At 42.2% G+C, this 22,170-nt stretch overlaps 1 protein-coding gene and 1 long non-coding RNA gene across 13 annotated transcripts; one reads left to right on the top strand and one right to left on the bottom strand.

Annotated features, from left to right (window-relative positions):
• Positions 1 to 410: 410 nt before the first annotated feature.
• On the bottom strand, positions 411 to 10,285 carry LOC140591894 (uncharacterized). 6 transcript variants are annotated; one of them, XR_011992212.1, is made up of 6 exons: positions 10,167 to 10,285; positions 8,052 to 8,133; positions 6,005 to 6,056; positions 2,663 to 5,397; positions 2,114 to 2,191; positions 411 to 1,428 (listed from the first exon to the last, which is right to left on the bottom strand). It is a non-coding gene; the product is annotated as an uncharacterized lncRNA (long non-coding RNA). The 6 variants fall into 6 exon arrangements; XR_011992210.1 differs by lacking the exons at positions 8,052 to 8,133; positions 10,167 to 10,285 and having other exon boundaries at positions 2,663 to 2,746; positions 4,210 to 5,397; positions 6,005 to 6,510; XR_011992211.1 differs by lacking the exons at positions 8,052 to 8,133; positions 10,167 to 10,285 and having other exon boundaries at positions 2,663 to 2,727; positions 4,210 to 5,397; positions 6,005 to 6,510.
• pou6f1 (POU class 6 homeobox 1) lies at positions 9,070 to 20,392 on the top strand. Of its 7 annotated transcripts, XM_023805094.2 has the most exons (13): positions 9,070 to 9,373; positions 9,472 to 9,580; positions 11,132 to 11,226; positions 11,792 to 11,836; positions 12,202 to 12,388; positions 13,313 to 13,446; positions 13,544 to 13,772; positions 14,062 to 14,306; positions 14,996 to 15,124; positions 15,258 to 15,491; positions 15,701 to 15,836; positions 15,975 to 16,143; positions 16,396 to 20,392. In XM_023805094.2, the coding sequence occupies exons 3-13, from the start codon at positions 11,173 to 11,175 to the stop codon at positions 16,739 to 16,741; spliced, it is 1,908 nt and encodes a 635-aa protein (XP_023660862.1). In that variant the 5' UTR covers positions 9,070 to 9,373; positions 9,472 to 9,580; positions 11,132 to 11,172; the 3' UTR covers positions 16,742 to 20,392. The 7 variants fall into 7 exon arrangements, with proteins under 7 accessions (XP_023660862.1, XP_023660863.1, XP_072569924.1 ...); XM_023805095.2 differs by lacking the exon at positions 9,472 to 9,580; XM_072713823.1 differs by having other exon boundaries at positions 9,070 to 9,580.
• Positions 20,393 to 22,170: the final 1,778 nt, after the last annotated feature.

The raw sequence follows: 22,170 nt of genomic DNA, 5'->3' as shown, positions 1-22,170 counted from the left end.
TTTAAATACCATTGATGATACTTTTGGAACGTTTTGCATATTTTGAGGACATTACCCAGCAAACAATATGACGTTGAAATGACGTCTTTTAGACGTCTTGGCCTACCGTAGAAAAGACGTCTTCAGAGGGTGCAGAATGAAAGTTTTTATGACGTCTTTTTTAGACGTCCTCTGGATGTTCAGTTATGACAACTATAAGACGTCTGTATAAGGTGAAAAAACAGTCCGGAAATGGTCGGTGTAGACGTCGTTTTAACGTCACACATAGACTTACTTTAGACGTAATTTATGTATTTACAGCTTTATTCATTACAAAATAATCCCCACTATATATTCTAATACCATATTATGTTTCACCCCAATAACCTAGTATCATTAAGCAAATTCAGTACAAAAAGTCTCACACAGCATTCTTAATACATTTTTATTGGGAGTATCAGATCAGATGATAACACACCTCCCCCTCTCCTTGTGTCTTACAACATCACAGCAAAAATAAATACATTTAAACCAAAAACTAAGTGAATTTAAACATCAATAATTCACTCAATACACAATACACATAGTTACTGTGATGTTGCGCTGCTTTATTTGGTTTAATCGTCCAGTCTGAGAAGGCATTCAAGTAAGAATTGTATTGTACTGAGTACATGACAATAGTAACTTTGAATCCTTGAAATACATGTATTTGATAATTTTCCTGGCAGCTACCCAGCAAACATTTGGACGTTTGATGACCGTTGAAATAACGTCCCTCCGACACGTCCCGTCATGGTTGAAAAATAGTTCCAAAATGAAAGTTGAACGGACGTCTTTGACGTCAACTTGCCGTGTATTCGACGTCTTTTCGGCGTCTTTTCTGGACGTCTAATGCGTCGTCGTCTGGATGTTTTTAAGATGTGTTTCTGCGTTATGTCAGTGTACTAATTAGCCTGAATATAAACGTCCTTATTGTGAAATGCACATCAGAATATAAATGGTTCAAAAAACGTCCAAAATCAGTCCAGTCAGACCTCAACGTCTATACAACGTTTAATCGACGTTTACATTACAAAACATTTCTTATTTGTATTAAATAAGAAAAAAATATATATTTATATAACATATACATACATATATACAGATAAATATATATAATATATTTAAATATTTGTGTGCATTATATATAAACACATACATACACACATACAAATATAAAAGTATACAACATTTTTAAACAAAGGCTAAATATATAGTAGAACTGTAAATAGTAACAATTAAACATTAGTTAAACCAGAACGAAAAGAACAAGAACAAGCACATGAACTATTTCTGTCAACGGGCTCATTTCCTATATCCCCAACTCTTCCTGGAGCATGTTTTAGGTGTTCAGCCATTGCTGCCTCAATCTCGGAGTCTGTTGCATTTTGCTCCATCTTTTTACTGCATCTGAGGGTTGAATATACAAAAAAATAATAATTACAAAAGGGCAAAATTGTCTTTATGATCCTACAACAACATTAAAAATACATCTTGGAACAACATTATCAGTTTCATTAACGAAGCATTTGAAAAAAGTAATCAACATGCATTACACAACATTTTTCTGTTGAATAATCTTTGGTTAATAAAAGATGTTCTGCAGTTTGGGGAAGATGGTGGCACAGGAGGTAGTGCTATCGTTCGGCAACGGGAAGGTTGCAGGTTCGAGCCCCGGGTTCTCCTGACCCCATCAAAGTGTCCTTGAGCAAGACACTGAACCCCAAATTGCTCCCGGTGAGCTGGTTGGCGCCTTGCATGGCAGCCTCTGCCACTGGTGTATGAATGTGTGTATGGATGGGTGAATGTGAGGCATAAATTGTAAAGCGCTTTGAGTACTTGGAGTAGAAAAGCGCTATATAAATGCAGTCCATTTACCATTTACCATTAAATGTGTGCTAGGTGAATGAAAAAATAGCATGTCCCCTTCCCCTTCAAAACCACTGTGGTTGAGCAAGTTCCATAAGTAGGTGTGTAACTGTGTGAAAGTAAACAGGACATTTCTGTGGTCTTTAAGACAATATTCCTTCAATAGATAAAAGGTACCAATAAATAAATAAAAGTACAAAATTTCACGTCATAAGGCCAAAATTACCTTGAATTATATTGAATATGATTGTATCTCTAAATGGCTTCTTTTGCAGTTGTTGAATTTTGCCATTAAGGCATGATTCTGTGAAAGAAATTACTCAGGATTACTTCACCATCAGGAAAATTTACATATAAGGTCAATATTACAATTATTGTAGTTGTAATATTATCAGCATGTTACTTGCATGCAATGTTAAATCATACACTTTAACAACCACTCATCTGTCAGGTAACAAGTTCCCTGAACTATGTTCTTATCCATATCCACATTTTTTGAGACAGCTAATTAGTCATTAATGGCTTACACTGAAATTATGTTTTGATTTTTTGGTTTTCAGTCTGGCAGACTAAGTCAGTAGACATCTAAAACCTTCTGAACTAGAAAATAGGCATGTATGTGAGGAGATATAATGTGTGAAAGATTAAATCTGTAATAATAAAAAAAAATAATACCCAAAGCTGGGTTTCTTATTTTGGCCAGAATATACATTTACATATACATTTTATTTCTGAATTATGCAGCAATACAAACAATGCAAGGTAAAATACATACCTGTTCATGACTTTATTGACACAGTCCCTGAGAGAAGATCCCCCAACTCTGGACAGTTGCTGAACCTAAATGTGACATCACAATCTGTAATATGATATTAAAGCACAGTTCAACTTTCCCTGGCAGTGTCTCTTTTGAAAAGTGTTCAAGAACATAACGCTCAATACCATAATAAATATACTGTCCATTGCATTTATTTTGAACTGGCACTCCTTGTGGAGTTTCAAGAAGAGTTCTAGCGTCTTTGGGAAGTCTATGGCCATGACGTCTGAGCACATCCAGAAGCTCATTTAATGCCTTGTGGGTCTGGTTTGTAGCAGTAGCCCAACTAGCCAAGTCCTTGTGAATAGATGGTGTTTCAACAATTGAACGTGAAGCCTCATCCAACTGCTCAGACTCAGTTTCAGTAGAATCAGTATCATAATTGTATTCTTCTTCATGTCTAATTGACACCACTGCTGTGCTAACAGAAGAACTACAGGCCACCATAAGATGTAATTCGTCGTGTGTTGATCCCTCCGTGAGGGGACTGCCCTCTCCCGCCAAGGCTGGCTCCACTGACCCCTCAGAATCAGAGCTGCTATCATATTCCACTAAGGAATCAACCTTTGCCCTTCGTCGTCTCCACTTCCTCTGGTACTCAGAGGACATGTTTAGCAAATCTAAAATTACGAAATTATTTTAAAGTAGTTACTGAAAACATCCATGTTAAAATTCATTTACAGACGCCAGCCCATGTTATTCTTGAGCGCTTCCTACATTTTGCTCAACATTTCACAGTCTCTTTCAGGTAATTTACTTTTTGAAAAATCTCAAAAGGCTACATTGAACAGTAAAACTTACTGGATCATTAAAACATACTGGTATGCTATTATTGACTGAATTTCATAGCTACTACAATATTTACCATTTGCTTGGGTTTTAACAAATTATTATTTTTTTTACTTTATTTAAAAGATCTTTCACTAAACATCTCGCTTTAAAGTCAATTTAAGCAGTTACAACAGCACTTCTTGCCCTACCAAACGCACTACTGATTTGCCCTCCCCCACTCCAATCTTATCTGAAATGATATCTTCCAGCTTCTGATTGACTGAACACACCTGATCCAGGTAACCAGCAGTGGGTAGGGCAGGGATAATTAGAAAACAATTAGGCCAGGTGTCCTTGAGGACCAGGGTTGGGAACCCCATATCTATTACACAATGTTCCTGCAGTAGCATGAAACTGCTCTGCTCATTTGTAATTATTTTTTAAGGCAGTGAAGCAAAATCCAGCAAACTTAACATTTTGGGGACTTGGTCATTTTGCTATCAGTTTTCCACCAAGAAGTTTGCTCAACTGCATAAAATAGCTCAACTTAAGTGTAGAGACCGCATGGGGCTTTATACCTGCGAACTCATGCTAACAGAGTTTGTTTTTAGGAGCAGCCTAACGTTAACACTACTAACTTTTAGCCTGCTAGTTAATTTTAGCCAAACTCAAACTACATTTTAGTTCCTTCGTGTCAAACGTAAAATTTATAAAACAATACAAAATGGACTTACCCAACAGTAGTTTTTTTATATAGATATATTAACTTTCACCCTCCTCTCTTCTTGAAAGTAAATAAGACTCGTGAAAATGCGTTAACTTTTCCTCTCCCTCTCTCTCCCAAGATAATCTGGAATATCGCGGTATATCGCGAGACTGCCAACTGTTTCCAAATTCAAATTTAAAAACTTTATGCATCCACATGGGGAAATAAAACGCACGCAGAGTAAAGCGAGTAAACTTTTTTTTTATTTGACAATCCACAACCAATTCGGACTTTAAATGGTTACCAGGTATATACCTGTTCATATGTAAATGCATAAATTTCATAAAAATAATAAAATAATTTTTTAATATTCGAAAACACGGGGCGCATAATGCCAAATGCAGTGGCTTCACAATCACAGAGCACTTTGTGAATAATTTGTCATAAAACAATATGTAAATAAACATTATTGTGCATTTCATTTAAAAAATATATCCTTTTTCCCCACAATGAGTCTTGCTTGAATAGACGTGTAAAGGACGTCAGTGGCCGTCTTTTCACAACCTCTTAAAAACTACTCGGGGCACTTACTTTTTATTGCAGTATTAACCAAGGTGTAAGCACAGTCGCATTTGCATGTTTCGTGCTCAATTTCACAGTGGATTTAATAAAGGATCATGATGGACTGTAAATGCACGTGTAAAGGACGTCACATAGTGGACCTTCGCTCACACATGCACTCACTATTAAAATGCACTTAGCTAAAGCTCAAAGTGACAGCTGTACATGCAACCTCAGACAACTGTAGACATGTACAAATGTATCTGAATGCATTTTTAGGCAATGTTCTGTGTCACATATTTTTTACCGATTTATGCCGTCTTACCTCGACTGTTTTTGGCCGGGGACACAACGTCGCCGTCGGACCAATGTTTGCTGGGTATCTTTTTACACAGAGCCACAATACACAATAATTTTATTATTAATTTCACTGCTAACAGTTTGTATCAGGAGTTGGTTATTGTAAAAGAAGTAATGTGCGTGCAGGTGATTTTTGTATAGATTTATCTACACCCTTCTGGTAGTGCTGCCATTGCAGTCAGGTGTCACAGACTACGAGGAGTATAAGTAGTCCGACTTGGCTGCAGTCAGTTTATACTCCACCCTTGCAGCCGCCGGCAGATCGCGTTCCACGTCGCGTCAGCTGCAGACAGACCTAAGCCCAAGTAGAACACACCCATTGATTATTTTTTGGCTGTTTTGCTAGCGTTCAGTAAACCTCTGCTCGATAGGCCATCAAGTTGTCTGTCTCAGCGCATTCTATAAAACGGAGCCAACTTGGTTGATCGAGTTTTATAGTCTGTGTGTATCATCGTGATCATCCTCATTTTTTTATCGATAAAAAAAATCGAGATCGTTTTATCGCCTAGCACTACTTCTTATTGTGAAATATGTATATATATTTTTTCAAAATCAGTATTTATTTCATAATGCCGTTTTTCATCATTTCATGACGCTGAATGATGAAATACTTTTAACTTTACTTTTCCCGCTTTACTGCAAAATGGAAGTCGTTCTGTGCTCACAAGAGCGCTAAAAATATATGAAATCATATTTCACAACAAGTAAATTTATATAACAGAATGCAATATATTTCACAATAATGAGCTGTATTTCATAATACTTTTGAACACTTTGGAGTTCCATATGTACAGATGTGTCTTACCTTCAGATTAATTATGTGGACATATTGGTTTGCAAAAAAGTCAGCAATGCGATTATTAAACAATGTACACAACTAAACAATGCTAAATACTACTTACCTTAAACTTTAAACTTGTCCACAACGACGTGCAGTTTCTCACAACCGTTTTACTGCAAAAGACGGTGTCGGCTTTTTAAAAAAAAAAAATTAGCGCTACGGCAACAGAACTTGGCCAAACCACACACCGGACGTGCATCGGCAAATTGTGATTATGGGATTTGCTTACGTGTAGCAGTTTATTTTTGGACATTTTAAAACATTAAAATTACAACAGCATGAGCTACAATAGGCACCAGAATTGACGCTGACAATGTTTACATGGAATTGACGATCTGTCTACAAATTTCCAAAAGTCGCCTACCTAGACGTTCAGCTTGAACTACATATCTACGCCCAAGAGGGGTCAGAGTTAGACGTGCAGATACTGCACCTGATTTGCACGTTGTGTAGACATCCAGATATGGTTCTGGACCGACCGACTCCATCTAGACATGATCTGCACGTCTGATGGACGTCTCATGTTTGGTGGGTAGTACGTAATGTGCACTCTGTATTAATGCAGGTTATCCAAAGATCAGGCACTTAAAATAGCTAGCTTTAACTTTTAATCTATGACTTAGTGATCAGTTACTAAAACTTAAACTGAAAATAGATTAAATCTAAATATGAATAGGCTATATCTTTGAAATAAAAACTAACAAAACCACACTGAAAACTAACTGCATCTATACTGGAATTTTAATAAAAATTGGAAATAAAGTAAAAACCAAATTCAAAGATCAAACCTATAATAACACTAAACTCCCACGGAAAGCGCGGCTACTAAATTTAGATAAAAATGACAACAGGTGAACTGAAGCTGTACTGTGAATTACTGATAATCTGAGGCTTTGTATTATGTTCTCCTTTTAAAGATTATTATCTTAACTTTTGTATCCAGAGGTGTTGCACAAGTAAAATTTCAGAGCCTTATGCCTTTTTTACTTTTTTACACTTACATTCATGTATGTGTTATTACAGTACATGTCCAAACGGTTAAATAATATAAACATTTAATTTCACAATATTTGCAGGGTTAACAAGGCATGGAAACAACTCCCTTTCCATCCATTCTCATTCTTCGCCGTGGCATATGACCGGAAATGGATTTACAAGCCGCTGATCTACTTCCGGTTTCTCTAGGGCGAATCTGCCTGCTGTACCGAGAAGCTTCTCTGACTGAGACCGTGGGCAGCTGGCGATGCAGTTCATGTTGTTGTATTTATGACGAAACCACAAATAAATGGACATTTGAACGCGTTTTCTCTCGCATTTTAAAGGCTGCTAACGAATCTAAACTTACTGGATAGTCTAAATTTGGCTAATACTGGCATAATCGTAATTTGGTTGAATATTATTTGGAAGTATGTACTTTGTATCTCATTTTACCCTGACTGGTACTAGAGCCAAGCGAGACTTTGTTTCCACTGCAACTGAACCGGTTATGTTCGTGGAATGTTATTATTAACAAAGTCGAAATAAAACTTATCACAGAATAAATTAATTAATTAATTAATTAAAATCTCATTCACTGGTGTCATGTTTTTGCTGCCCTCTTTTGGGGACATCAAAATGTATTTGCATTTGCGTTCCGATACAGCTTAATCTGCATTTTTGTTCAGTGTGTTCGTCAAGAATAAAAGTCTTACATCTAAAATCTAGCTGAATATGTTAAATTTAGAAAAAGATATCAGGAAAAATATAGTCCACCTCTCTAAATAAGAATATGTCAGACCTATGAATATTGATGTGTATTGCATGGGTGTGTGTGAAACAGATACATTTTCTGTGCTGAAATGTGAAGCTAAAGATTCAGCACTATTCTGGAATCCCAAATCTGGCAATGTGCTCCAATGTCATGTTCTACTAATGCATGCAAACAGTGATGTTTTCCAGTACGCTACTGTATGTGGTTTAAAATATGACACATAAAGAAAGCAGTTGTATTATAAAATTATGTGGTGTAATATGTATACCAACCTGCTGTGATACAGACATTTTTGTAGCAGAACTGAGAGCATTCTGAAATTACTACTCGATAAAGCAAAAACGAAAAGGGGCCTTACGTGATTTCTTCTGCAAAACATTAATGTTCATAAGGCCTCAGTCTCCACATTCTTCTTGAGTTTAGGACATCTTGAGGTTCAGCTATGAAAACATAAAGCCAAGTTTAAAAGTAGTTGTGGTTTTAACAGGACAGTTCAGTTCACGATGTTTTATTGGCCATGTGCAACAGGTTCACTGGAATTCATACATACTCAGCCACACCTATTGCAAAGAACAATGTATACAAAGAAACACTGCAATCCACATAATAGTGTAGGTGCAAGTAATATTTCAATATTCCAGATTCAACTATTGATGATATGGACCACTTGGGGATGGGAAACTTGAATCTAGTGGTCAACTTTTTGATGCTACAAAACATCCTACCAGACTTCAGGGGAGAAAACAGATTGTGGCCAGGGGGGTTGGATCTCACACTTTTATAAAATTCACATAACTACATGCTTGTTACGTATTTTCTCACTTGTGAATGTTATAATCTAGCAAAACTGTTTCTTTGGAGTAAGAGAGTTACATATTCACTACCTGCACAGTTTTACAATCAGAGGTAGAACAGAATATCTTTATTGTCACTGCACAAATACAACAAGATTCAGATTGCAGTTTCCGCACTCAATGCTACTAATGACAATAAATTACCTAAAAGTAGAATAAAGATAAGACAAAATCTAGTAGTAAACAATAAATAATAAAAGCTGCACCAGAACCAGTATAGTGTAAAAAAACAATTAAATAAAAGTGTACACGGTATGCTCAATATAAAGATAGGTTAAAGATTTATAGGGTTAACGACATGTAATACAGACAGCATCAGTAAATGAATCCTTTTCAGTTTCTGTAACCATTCACCGATAAACTAATGTTGTTTGCTAGACATGTCATGCATGCATGTTGTCCAACGTTCCCCGCGCAGATCTTTAACCCTCCCACTCACGCCAAGGCTCAGTTATAAACGCAACCAGTATATATAGAAAAGTAATACAGACTAAAATATTTTACAGACCTAATTCATTTAATCACTTTAATTAAAAAGTGTAAATTAAAAATTATCTCCGAACGAAGAAGAAGGGAGCATATTTGAAAATAAGTTTAAATGCTAGAAACTGGGAATATTGAAAACGAAACGCTCTTCCTTTAAGGCCGCCATAGCTCCCCCTTCAGTCGAACGGCGACGTTTTTTTCCATGCAAAGACTTGCCTTGCATAAATTATGTTCATGACGTAGTGCAAAAGGCCAAATTAGTATTAAATTTGAGGGACTTTTCTGCGGAAAGATGTGTTTTCGGATATTATAAGGTGTTTGGAGTTCATCCGAGCTGCAGGTAACGAAGGGACCGTCATTGAATATTAAGGATAGGAGGTTCCGCGTGCTGCCGACCCTCTTTATCAATGCAAATACCTCTTTTGTGTGCTGCCACAGCGCCGGGCTGCGAGCTGTGAGATGAATTTTTAATTATTCGTCTGTTAAACAAACTGTGGCAAAGCTTGTGAAAGCGGGAGAATCACCAAAAAAACCTTACACTTTATTGGTAAGTTGTTATAAATACACGATTTCTTGTTAATAGTGGTGTGTGTTTGAAGACGGCGAGGTGAAGGAAGATAAGAGGTTTTTGGTTAATATGTAATGTTCTTAATTAGCATAATTTATATATTTATGATAAAGAGCGGGTGAAATACATAAAATGCCGTCCCTTGGATTGTGGCAGTGCCTCAGTTAAGTCTCTGCATGTTTGTGATAAGCAGCGGTTTGAAATTAGCCAGCGTACAGATTATTATTATTGGATGGAGGATGGGGGTGGGTAGGCTGGCAGGACCTGCCAAAGTTTGGACGATCAAGTGTTTTTGCGAGAGGGTGGAGGTCGCGGCGTTGCACAGAATGCCCCATTACACGTTTTCTTATCGTAATTTAAACAATCAGATTGCAATCTTGGAGCTGTAAGCTAGGAATATTTTGCAAAGATAGTACTCTGACGAAACGCTTTAAAGGCCCTTTCTAGGCCGCTTAAAAATCGTATGTCGACCGTCAAATCTGCAGCTTTTACGTCACAAACACCGCGTTCAGCAGATAAAAAATAAGTGGGAAGATGCAATTATATTTAATAAAAATGCACTCGCCCGCCCGCGCTGTATGATGCAGCCGGGGTGGACAGGCGCAGCCAGCGCAGTTTGCGCAGTTCGCCGCGCGGCGCCCGGAGTCTCCGCAGCCCGGCTGCAAGCGTCGCTTTGCCCGGCTTCCCCCGCACGGACCCTGACCCACCTAAAGCCGGCTCTTAGCTACATAATTCATGAACGACTCTTATTGTATTTGTGCGCGTTATGTAAGCTTATGCATATTAAAACAGATGAGACCCCCCCCTCCACAAGAATCAGGTTGCCAAATTGATACGAGGAAGACATTCAAATAGCCGTAGCGAGGTATACAATAAAAAAGGCTTTCGTGAGGGAGTTAGTTTTGGGTTGCAAATTTTGAAACGTGTTTGGTTATTTTTTTCCCCAAGCAGTGCCATTCTAGATTTGAATTTGCAACGCAGGATGACAGGAAAATCGAAATATTGTTATATTTTCTAATAACATCTTAATGTTTTGCAAGATAGCCATGGTTTCTGAAGTAGCACAATCATCATCAGTCGTGTTGAATAGGCACGGGTCTATAACCATTTGGTATTTTGTCTTGAGTGTACAGATGTTTATAGTTTTATTTTTTATTAATATTCGTAGCATCTTAATATTTTGTGACGTTATCACTATATTAGTGAGAACTGCAGACATCAGTGCTAGACATCAATACTTTGTAAAGCACTTTAAAGTTGTTCCTTATGCAAACCTGACTTCCATTTCTGGTGTAAATTCATACAAAATAACTGGTTGTGATCGGTGTTGGGGCCCCACTCTCCAGTAGGTTTGGGTCAGTAAGCAGTAGTCATTCCATATAAGTAGGTAGTTGATAAATTGATTGATTACCATTTGAGTGCCCGCATTCACGTAGAAAGGCTGGTAGATTGTGCCTTGTGTTCAGTGCATGTGCTTGGGCATGGGGTCCTGGTGCTAACGCCGCCCCGCTGGCCATGTCGTCCGCACAGCATGCGGGCACAGTGACCGCCGGCAGCTGTGAGTACAGACCATGGAGTCCGAGGAGCTCGGCGCTCAGGACGCGCCCCTCACCGTGAACGAGCAGGTACTGCGCCATGCACACCGCTGCCGCTGCGCCTCCCGTTCCACCATTCCTCCCGTTCCGCCATTCCTCCTGTTCCGCCGCGCCTCCCGTTCCACCATTCCTCCCGTTCCGCCGTGCCTCCTGTTCCGCCCCTCCACTCTACCTCGCTTCAGCTTCTGCCGGTTTCTTGTCGTCTTTCTGGAATAATGTCGTTACGCAGCTGCCCCCCTCAGCTCCACAAGTTGCTTCTCCTGTCACCATATTTCCCTCTGTTAAAAAATTAACCTTTAATAATTTTGTATAGAAAATCCTTGCCAACACCCCCCCCCCAGTCTTTTTGCAGTTCTGTGGTCGTGCATTGCTTTTCATGAGTGCGTGGTCATCCTGTGCGCTCAGTGTCAGCAGGGGCAATGCTGTCCCGGCTTGTCTCTCAGATGGCATTGCTGGATCTGCTCGTTGGCCGACGCTGCTGTTGTATCGTATTCACGGGACTCCTGTTGTTTTGTTGCATTTGCCATCTTGTGCTAATGTGTGCTTGGCCTCTCCCTCGCCATTCACTGTCTCACAGCAGAGGTGTTTTTTCCAGACATTAGGTTCCTGCACTTTGAAATTCCCTGCCCGAGAAAACCAGGTATGCACATTTCTGTCTATGCTTTGTCTTTCTCTCATGCTTTCTGCCTCAGGATTTTGTCTTCCTTTGTTTTTTTCCCCCCTCATTCTTTCATCTCTCTGCTTTTTTTTTTTCTTTTGGGGGGTGATTGGGGGGGGGGGGGCGAGTCATGTAGAAGTAGTTCATTGATGGATACAGTTGTCATAATATGAGGAGCTGAAGTGAGAGAACCATGCAGATATCACCAGGCATAAGTGCGTCAGGCAGGGTGGGGAGTGCCTAGTGATTTGGGCGCAGAAACGCAGAGGGAAGTGCAGCTAGTCTGCGATGAAAGGCCTTCATTTGATTAACAGTCCTCTTCATGGTGCCCTCTCTGACCCGTGTAGGTGATAGTGATGTCCGGCCATGAGACGATACGCGTCTTGGAGGTGGAGGTGGACGCGGCCCTTCCGACCTCTGGCCCCGGCACGAAGGTGGACGCGGGGGCCGACGGGGCGGGCCGGCTGGCTTTGGAAGCAGTGGAGGTGGGAGTTCAGGATGGCACTGTACCACCCTGTAGTACTGGGGGAGCAGGTGAGTCTTGTTAGCCCCCTTAACAAATCTTATAGCTGATCCTGGCGACTTTTTATTAGTACACACAGGTTGTGTTATATCTTTTGTAATGACGAAGATGAATATTGAGTCGGCGGGCACCTTTACTGCACTTTATTAGAACAAAATACATAACTGGACGACAGGGCTTGCTGCCATCATACACATGCTTGTGCGACTGTCGGACTCAGTTTCCCACAATGCACTGCCAACTGCGATTTATGGTAGCTGGCAAAGCTCACAATTGCTTTTATCTTGATTTCAAGTCCCAAAAGTAATTAAGGCAAAAATACATCATCCTTAATCTACAGGAATTTCAGGGACCTGACTGTTATGCATAGAGTTAATCATCACTGACTTGAAATGTTTTGACAAAGATTGGGATTTGTGAATGCAAAAGTACTCTGATTACCACCAGTGCATCTGCATGTGTGGTTTTTAGGTTGATTTCTTGCTGGTGTTAAACTGCTTGTTTCTGCCTTATTTAGCACGTTCATGACATCAAAATGGATGTTTGAAAGGGTTATATAAGAACTGGCTCCAGTCCACAGTCATAGGTCACACACAAACCTTGTAGATCTCACGTTAGCTGTTCACAGCCTCCATCCACTTCATCATCACCCCCCTCTACCCTGATTTACGGTTAGCCTGACGACGACTGGCACAATCCCACCAGTGACCCCAAGCCAAAGAAACACGTCGAAGTATGCACAAGCACTCCCCCACAATGAGATGCACGACATGCACAAGCTGCTGAGCAGTGTGGAGTATTTAAGGCAGTAGGCTGGCCGCAGACCCCACAACATCACTGATGCCCGCAGTTAAACTCCTGGCACATAATCGTCGGGATTGTTGAAGTATTGCCCGGATGCAGGTGACCTAGCCTTGATGTCCCCTGTTGGTCAGTGTTGGGTGACGGAGGCCCATCTGTGGAAGTGGCAGTCCCGACGGTCCAGACCCCAGTCCATTCGGGTCCCCTCAGCATGCCCCTGTCGCAGCCCCAGGCCGCCGTGCCCGTCACCGTCCAGACCTGCCCTCCGGTGAGGCCCCCTCTGCACACGGCTCCTGACCTCCTCCCCGTAACGTTCACCGAGACACGTAGCTGATTTGCGGCTCCTGTTCCGTCTGCGTTCACAGATGCTGACCCAGGATAGCCTGGCCACCCTGATGACGGGGGTGGTGGCCCATCAGCCCGGCTCTCTGGGCCAGCCCCTGCTAATCCCCATTAGTGTGGCGGGCTCCGTGGGCAGCCAGGGCGGTCTAGCCGTGCTCACCTTCCCCACGGCCACTGTGACCACCCTCCCTGGGCTGACGGCGGCCACCCCAGCGGGCGGCGTCCTCAAGCTGCCCTTAGCTGGTCTGCAGGGTGAGACTGCCTGCCCCGTTCCCCACCAGCCTGCATAGACCTCCGCACCTTGTGCTTTGCCTCTTGCTTTAAGGTCTTTCATCCTCTGTTTTACACAGGATATATTTTTCTGTGGGTTTATCCTTTTGTGTGTAATAATAATTTAAAAATTCTCAGCTCCGGATGCACCAAGTTGATAATAGGCTGCTACATCAAAGACAGACAGAGATGCTTGTTACTGCTTTGCTGTCTCCTTGGAGACCGCCGCGGGAGGCTTTGATGCTATGTTAGTGTGCTTCTCCCTTCCCAGCTGCCACTGTACTGAACACAGTCCAGCCGCAGCTTCACACAGCTGCGCAGACAGTACTGCAGCCCCAGGCGGGAGCGGCGGCCCTGCAGCCGGTGCAGGCGGCGCTGCAGCAGCCGCAGACCACACAGGCTGCCACGCAGGTGGCTGTTGCTTCCTCCACCGTTCCTGCTGCACCCCGGGTCTCTGAAGCCAGTGCATCCATGGCAGCACTGCAGAATGCAGGGATCTCCATCAACCCAGCTATTGTTAGTGTGTGTGTGTGTGTGTGTGATGCCTGCCTGAGATACTGTGTTCTTCATCAAACAACAGGGACCTATGGGGGCTGGGGGGGGGCTTGGGGGGGGCTTGGGGTGCCATAACACCGGTCTCCTTTGCCTAAACAAATGAAAGTGCCCATTTTTTGATGTTCCACGTTTAACTGACGATCACAAAATCTGCTCAGTGGGGACCCCCACCCCCCCGCAATCATGGAAATTCACCTTGGTACCAGCCAGCCTTACCCCCATCCCCCCTCCCCCACCATTCCAGCACCTGCCCCGCAAAATGTCTGCCCACATCACTGCCAAACAATGTCATTTTTCAGTTGGGGGGGGGGGAGGCAAAACAGCATTCCCCTTATTGTAATAAAAAAGCACAACACAAAAGTTGGGGTGGCACAGTGTCTCAGTTGGAAACACTGTTGACTCAGACTTCCAGGGTTGTAGGTTCGAATGTGCGCATGCTCTGGTTGGTCACTATTTCTGGTGCCCTCTGTGTTAGGCCTCTAAGCCGCAGCGTGTCCCTCCCCCTGACAGGCACCCAGTATCTCAGACAGTGGGGGGGATGGGGGGTGTGAACATCTTTATTAAAGTCCGTGTTCCATATCTGGTTTATTGCTGCAATGCTTCCTCCATCTTGCCTCATACCCCCCCCCCCCCCCCCCCGTGTGCCGCAGATCAGTGCCGCGTCTCTGGGGGCCCAGCCACAGTTCATCAGCTCCCTGACCACCACCCCGGTCATCACCAGTGCCATATCCGGCATGGCGGGGCTCACCAGCCAGATCATCACTAACGCACAGGGACAGGTGCCAGTTGCTCTCCTCCCCACCTTGTTTTCTTACTCTTCTTGAGCCCAAATATGGACAGTTAAACTGCAAGACCATCACTGCAACCTTCCTGTAAGCAACCTGACCTTTGCCTCTTATTTCCTCTCCTCAGGTAATCGGGGCTGTGCCTCTTCTGGTGAACCCAGCCTCACTGGCAGGGGGCGCCGCTGCCTCTCCGCTGCAGGCCCAGGGCTTGCAGGTGCAGACCATGTCCCCTCAGCTGGTGCTGAATGCCCAAGGCCAGATTATAGCCACTATTGGGAATGGACCTGTGTGCACCCCCACCTCAGCGTCGGTGATCCCCAAGCCCTCTGTGCCCCTGTCGCTTGCAAAGTCCACGTCGCAGGTAATGTAGGACCAGGACCTGATACCTGGACAGAGATGGACAGCGATCATTCTGGGCCACATTGCTGTGAATGTGATATGTGGCTTTAGAATGTTGTTGAATCTGTGTTGGTGATGGTATTCAAGCAAATACTTTTTGTATGCTGCTGAGCTAATCTAACAACCTTGCATTGCCAACCCCACCCCCCCCCTACCCCCCCCAAACTTAAGGGCCAGGTGGTGACAGTGACTCAGGCCCCTGTGGTCATTGCTCCCCAGCCGTCGGTCATGAAGAATGTTGCCCCCCTGTCCTCCCCAGCTCCTGTCACCTGCAGTGACTCTCCTACTGTGGGCCAGCTTGTCAACAGTACGTAGGCGGTCTAATAACTGCGGAGCTTACAGCCCCATTCATTAGTTCTGATATACCATCCCACTGATGGCAGCACGTGCTGTTTCAGAGGCCGCACATCCGCAGGATTTATGGTGACCATCTCTCCCCTCATAGAACCTCAGCCAGGAGCTCCGGATGAGGAGGGCATTAACCTGGAAGAAATCCGTGAGTTTGCGAAGAACTTCAAGATCCGTCGACTCTCCCTAGGACTCACTCAGACACAAGTTGGACAGGCTCTCACTGCTACAGAAGGTCCGGCCTACAGCCAGTCCGCCATATGCAGGTGAGGGCCCCCTATTTGCTGGGATAGGCTCTTGCAGGAAATATTACTCAGTGTTCACACTGAATTTCTTCAGATGGAGTGCTTCTCCAAAACGTCATACAAACATGGTCACGACATTGCTTAGTATTCTTTTACAGCCTTTTAAAAACTGAATAACCATATTTGTGTTTTATTCAGTAAGCAGTGCTGCTTTAAAAAGATTCAGTGTCTCTCACAGTTAATGGCTTAACAAAAGACCAAACTCAACTGTAGGTTTGAGAAACTGGACATCACGCCCAAGAGCGCCCAGAAACTGAAGCCAGTCCTGGAGAAGTGGCTGGCAGAGGCGGAGCTGTGGAATCAGAAGGGCCAGCAGAACCTGATGGAGTTTGTCGGCGGAGAACCGTCCAAGAAGCGTAAGCGACGTACTAGCTTCACTCCGCAGGCCATCGAGGTGCTGAACACCTACTTTGAGAAGAACGCCCTGCCCACAGGCCAGGAGATCACCGAAATCGCCAAAGAGCTCAATTACGATCGCGAAGTGGTCCGAGTCTGGTTCTGCAACAGGCGCCAGACCCTGAAGAACACCAGCAAGATCAATGTTTTTCAGGTGCAGTAATGGAGGGGAGGAGAGGGCCAGCTGGACCCAGGAACCGAATTGTGAGCAAAGGAAAGTTTAAGATTAGATGGTTTTAGAAAGTGAGGATGATGGGAATAGATGTTGGGGACCCCATGATTCTGATTGGCTATCGATGGTGATGAAGGACATTGAACATAGGAGAGGAATGGGCCAGTATTTTGACTTTGAAACACACAAACAGAAACAGAAATGAGTCGTGGCAGATTTTTTTTTTTCTCCTTTTGGAAGACGGTTTTAAAAGCTGTTGTGAAACACTTCGAAGGATTTATGTTTTTCCTAGAAAGACACCAAGGAGGTGAGGCTGAGCTGTAAGATGCCCCCCCACACTCTGCGTCCTTTATATCGTTAAATAATCATCATTGTGCGTACCTTCACCTCTGCTAGCCAGACGCTGTTGAGGTGGTGTGGGAGCCTGATCAACTTGAAAAATATGCAGTCACTTTTAGCTAATGGACACAAGCGAATCGTTCCCTTCAGTGCAGAGACTAGTGATGGCTTGTCTCTTTGAGGTGCTCACACCAGACTGTTCCTGCAAACTTATGAGCGATGGTGTGCTTGGATGAAGGCCTCACATTCTCATATGCATTATCATTTGTTTGGGGAGGGGGGGGGGTGGATTGTCTCCAGCTATGGATGCTTGGAATTTTTTAATCTTGTCTGTAACTTTTAGTATGCTTCGTCTTCTGATACAAATTGTGCTTTGGATGTGTCATGTTGGACAATCAATACAGTTCAGAACTCTGTGACTGAGAGTGTGCATGCCTTCCAGTAGTGGATTCACTCCCTCCTTTTGTTTAATTAACAATGGCAGGATAAGTTTGAGAGTTCACTCTCACCAGCGGTACAGATCTATTGTTATAAATAGGATGGCAACGGAGCTCACGTACCGTACCACTAAACAGATCGTTTTCAAGCTTGCGTTTAACTGAACGGGTTGTGGCCCATGCTTAGCCAGGACTACCTTATAGGTACTTACCATTATGGTGGCAAAATTTTTCTAATGGTGTCTAGAAGAAAAATAGAGATTTTGGATGCTCTATGTGTAGATTTGATCCCTGTCAGGTATAATCACTTTTATTATATATATTTTTTAAAGATGTGGGTGCTTTCACAGAGCAGCTACGAACAAAAATCTTTTTTTCCTGGCTTTTATCTGTAAGGGGCCAAAAACGGTATAAAAAAATAAAAAATAAATGCATTCAGCCCTACTTTGCACCATGCTACCTTTCCTAAGATTGTTACCAGAAGTTGTCCTGTGACATTTCAAATTGCGCAGATGCATTTTCTTCCATATTGATTTTTAGTATCTTGGGTTGAAAATGCTTTTGATTTCTTATGATTTATAGACAACCACACCAGTCTCTGGCGGGAGAGAAGTGGAGACACGTTGGCATCAATCCCATAATCCTTTACAGACTTTTGTCAACGCAGCCAATAGGGAGGTGGCAAGAGACAGTGTTTTTGACCTTCACGTTGCACACTCCGAGGCGATTGACCAATAACATCAGTCTGGAGGTTTATCCCGTGATGAGGTAATGCTTTTGGCATCTCCGATGCCTTCAGTGGTTTGGGGATAGGTACTAAATTTTATTCAATGTTTGAATGTCCCGTCCCACAACTATAGAAACAATGCTCTCCACTTCTGTGTCGTTCCTGGCCTCAGTAACTAAATTAACGAATGCCGCTATTTCCTTTTAGGAGTATTTTATTTTTTAAAAAAGAAAAGTAGAGGAGTTGTAGAGATATTAGAATCCCTGGAGCTTTTCTACAAGTCAATAGAGTACTTTATAGGAAACGACCAGTTCTGAATGCATTGTTTAAAATGCAATCATACATTAATTTTAAGGTGAGCTCCTGTTTTGTCAGATTTGTTTAATGGTCTGTCAATATTAAACCGGAGGAGGGGTGTTTTGTATAGATGTGTTGGAGAAAAGTCAAATACACGATTAGTTAGTGTACTTACATCTCACAGCCATGCCCTGTTTTTGCAAGCCGTTATCTCTTCTGTTTTAGGCTGAAATAAGTGCAGTCATGTATTACTTTGACTTGCTGTTGTGTAAAGGTGTCTTTTACATATTATTCATTGTATGTGTGAAAACCGGTATCTTCCATCTATTCTGACTCTCCTTGCTTAAAAGGAGATGCCATTAATAAGTTTTCTTTGTTTGTATTGTCAGTCTTGTGGTGTTAACTATGTTCACGTATTTGTCAGATGCACTTATTTTTTTTATGTTGTTTTTTTTTTTTGTTTTATTTTTGGGCGGAGGTTCTGGTAGTTGTTGGTGGAAAAGGTGTTTGTAAAGTTTGCAGGTTTAATTGAGTTTTCCTGCATCAGAACCACTTCCCAAGGATTTGTTATATGATTAGATCTATTCACTTTTCTTTTAGGGTTCTATCGTAGAGTAAATGCTGATTTTTTTTTCTGTTTCAGTAATGCTATTGTTTAAAAAGCCTTAACAATGCATAATTATACTTCATACTATGTATAGGTTTGAGCTAAGATGAAAAAGGGAAGAGAAGTTTGGAATTAAAAGTTCGGAAACAAAAGTTCAAACTATAGAGCACTCCGAGGAAAAAAATGAACGAATGCCATTGGATGAATTGTCATGCATGCAGTGGGACACTGGGAGATTTCACTGCACACTGGGAAAGCAGGCGTGTGCGTTTTGTGCAATTGGTCCTCACAGGAAATATTTCTGAAAGGTCTTTCACTTATTGTTAAACATTTCTACTTAAAAGGAGCCTCGTTCCTAGCCAGTGACTCATTTCTTATTTAAAATGAATTGTTAGTCAAGATAATCTGAATCAGACTGTCACATAATTCTTTAAACTACTTGCTTTAGGGGAGTAGAAAAGAAATCCAGATCTTTCCATTTTAACGTGGTGCTGGTGAACACATTGCTTATAAAGCCTTTCAAAAGATAACGGAAAACGGTTTTATAGTGTCATTGCCGTGATATTTAGTTATTGGAAATAACCAGTTTTTTTTCCTTTAACTTTTCACTCTACTTTGTTAAATAATTAAGTCTAACAGCTTTACCCAGACTTGTATTGTAGGTGTAAGTCTGATGGTGATGTGACGAGGACTGAACATGTGCCACTAGCGTGGAGCTAACTTATATAAATATATAAAAGTATTAATTCAAAAATAGCTAAAATGTCTACAGAAAATACTTTCTTTCCAACTGACAGTTTGTTATACAAAACAAATATAAATTTAAATTAAAAGGACAGGTTTATATATACAAGAAATAAAGCTAAGTGAAACAAAATCTATTTATTTTAACCAATGTATTTGGTAAGTTTAAAAGAGGTTCTAATGAGCTGATGTGGGTGGTCCTTCTGCTGGAGTATCGGAACGTTTTGGGCTGTTGGGGTCTTTCTAGTCCATAAGAGAGCTTTGAGTATGATATCTAAGGCCCATGCACGTTCCAGTGGAACAAAGGGGCTGGGTGGGACAGAAGAGAGGAATCACTCCCTCTCACACCTCTATCTAGTGGTTTGTAGCTGGAATACACCTAAGCTGGTATGAATAATGAGAATTTATAACAGAAGTGATTATTAAATATGTTTTCTTTTTTGTTATTAGTTGGAGTTCTATCTGTTAATAAAAATTAAACTTGAAACTAATCTGGGCGTTTTATTTTTCATTTGTGTGCTTGGCTGAAGACCTTTCACGATAATGCAATTATCGACTTATCGCACGATATATGGACATAACCTCTAATTTTTTCTGACCTCGAGATTGGCAAATTGTGCGTACATTTTAGCCAGTACATTTTTACATTGTGCCCCTAACATTTTAGCCAGTCAGGCTGCTTCTGCCCTCTCGTCTCTTTGTGTGGCAGGTGTACTCCAAGGCCGATTCATACTTTAGGTGAAAATGGCGCAGTGCCAGATTGTCCGCGGTCCTGAATGTTCATACGCATCAGGCAGAGCTGCTCTTCAATATCACATTTACGCAAGGCCATAATTATATATTGTGGAGGACATGTCCCCCCCCCCCCCAATATTCAGATGTGCTCACAATGATCCCCTCAACATATATTATAATTATGGCTTTGCTCCCCCCCCAATGTTGACTATGGCTACAATCCTGCATTTATGAAATGTGGTATGAATGTTATAAGAATAAAGAAGAATTTTACTATAACTATTCGCTATATACTTACAGTGCACAAGGTAGGATTATAATCGTTAGCGAAAACATTTTCAGAAACTGAAATAAGATATAAAAGTAAAATAAAAACTTCAACTAAACCACAACTTATAAATTTTGGTTCCAAAACCAACTGAGATACAAACAAATGTCAAATATTCCTGCATTTTAGTTTGTAGCCTTCTGGGAGCGTTAATAATCCGGTAACGAGAATTCTTCAAATCCGCAAACCATTTTTGTTGTTATTCTGATCTTTGAGGCTAGAATCGATATTAAAATGTAATCTTTAGTCTGACTTCTTTCTGACATTTTCTCCTCTGGCCAATGAACGATCCAGGATCTTTTGCATCACTGAGCGGAGACTCGACAAAATTGGGTGGGCAGCATATTCAAACGTGCAGTCTTACAACTCACCTGGCCCCATCCCATCTAGAACACCGTAATGCCCACATGAGATTGCTGTTCATTGACTTCAGTTCCGCATTCAACACTATCATCCCTCAGCAGCTGATCGGTAAGCTGGACCTGCTCCGACTGAACGCTCCACCTACAAATGTATTCTGGACTTCCTTACTGAAAGGCCCCAGATGGTCCAGATCGGCAATATCAGCTCCAGCACCATCACACTGAGCACAGGTGCCCCCCCTGGCTGCGTGCTGAGCCTGTTGCTTTTCACGCTGCTGACTCACAGCTGCATCTCCAGTTCCAGCATGAACCATATTATCAAGTTTGCAGATGACATCACAGTAGTGTGTCTCCTCAGGGACAGCGCTGACACGTACAGAGAGGAAGTGCGACAGCTAGCAGCCTGGTGAAGGACAATAAGCAGTCTCTTAGTGTTGGTAAGACAAAAGAGTTGATTGTTGACTTCAGAAGGACCAAGGCTGGCCACTTCCTGCTCTGCATTGATGGCGCCGCAGTGGAGAGAGTGAAGAGCACCAAGTTCATTGATGTTCTCATCACGGAGAACTTCTCCTGGACCATCAACACCAGTTCCCTGACAAAAAGATCTCAGCAGCGCCTGCACTTTTTGTGTCGACTGAAGAAGGTGCACCTCCCCAAACCCATCCTCACCACCTTCTACAGAGGCACCATGGAGAGCGTTCTGACCAGCTGTATTACAGCCTGGTATGGAAACTTCCACGCCTCGGACCGCAGGGGCCTTCAGAGGATTGTGCGGACAGCTGAGCGCATCATCAGTAGCTCTCTACCCAACCTGCAGGACATTTACTCCTCCCGCTGCATCTGT

This window comes from Paramormyrops kingsleyae, chromosome 6 (genome assembly GCF_048594095.1).
Source record: "Paramormyrops kingsleyae isolate MSU_618 chromosome 6, PKINGS_0.4, whole genome shotgun sequence".
In the NCBI taxonomy this organism is placed as follows: Eukaryota; Metazoa; Chordata; class Actinopteri; order Osteoglossiformes; family Mormyridae; genus Paramormyrops; species Paramormyrops kingsleyae.
The sequence above is the reverse complement of the archived record's forward strand: the minus strand, read 5'-3'. Positions and strand labels throughout refer to the sequence as shown.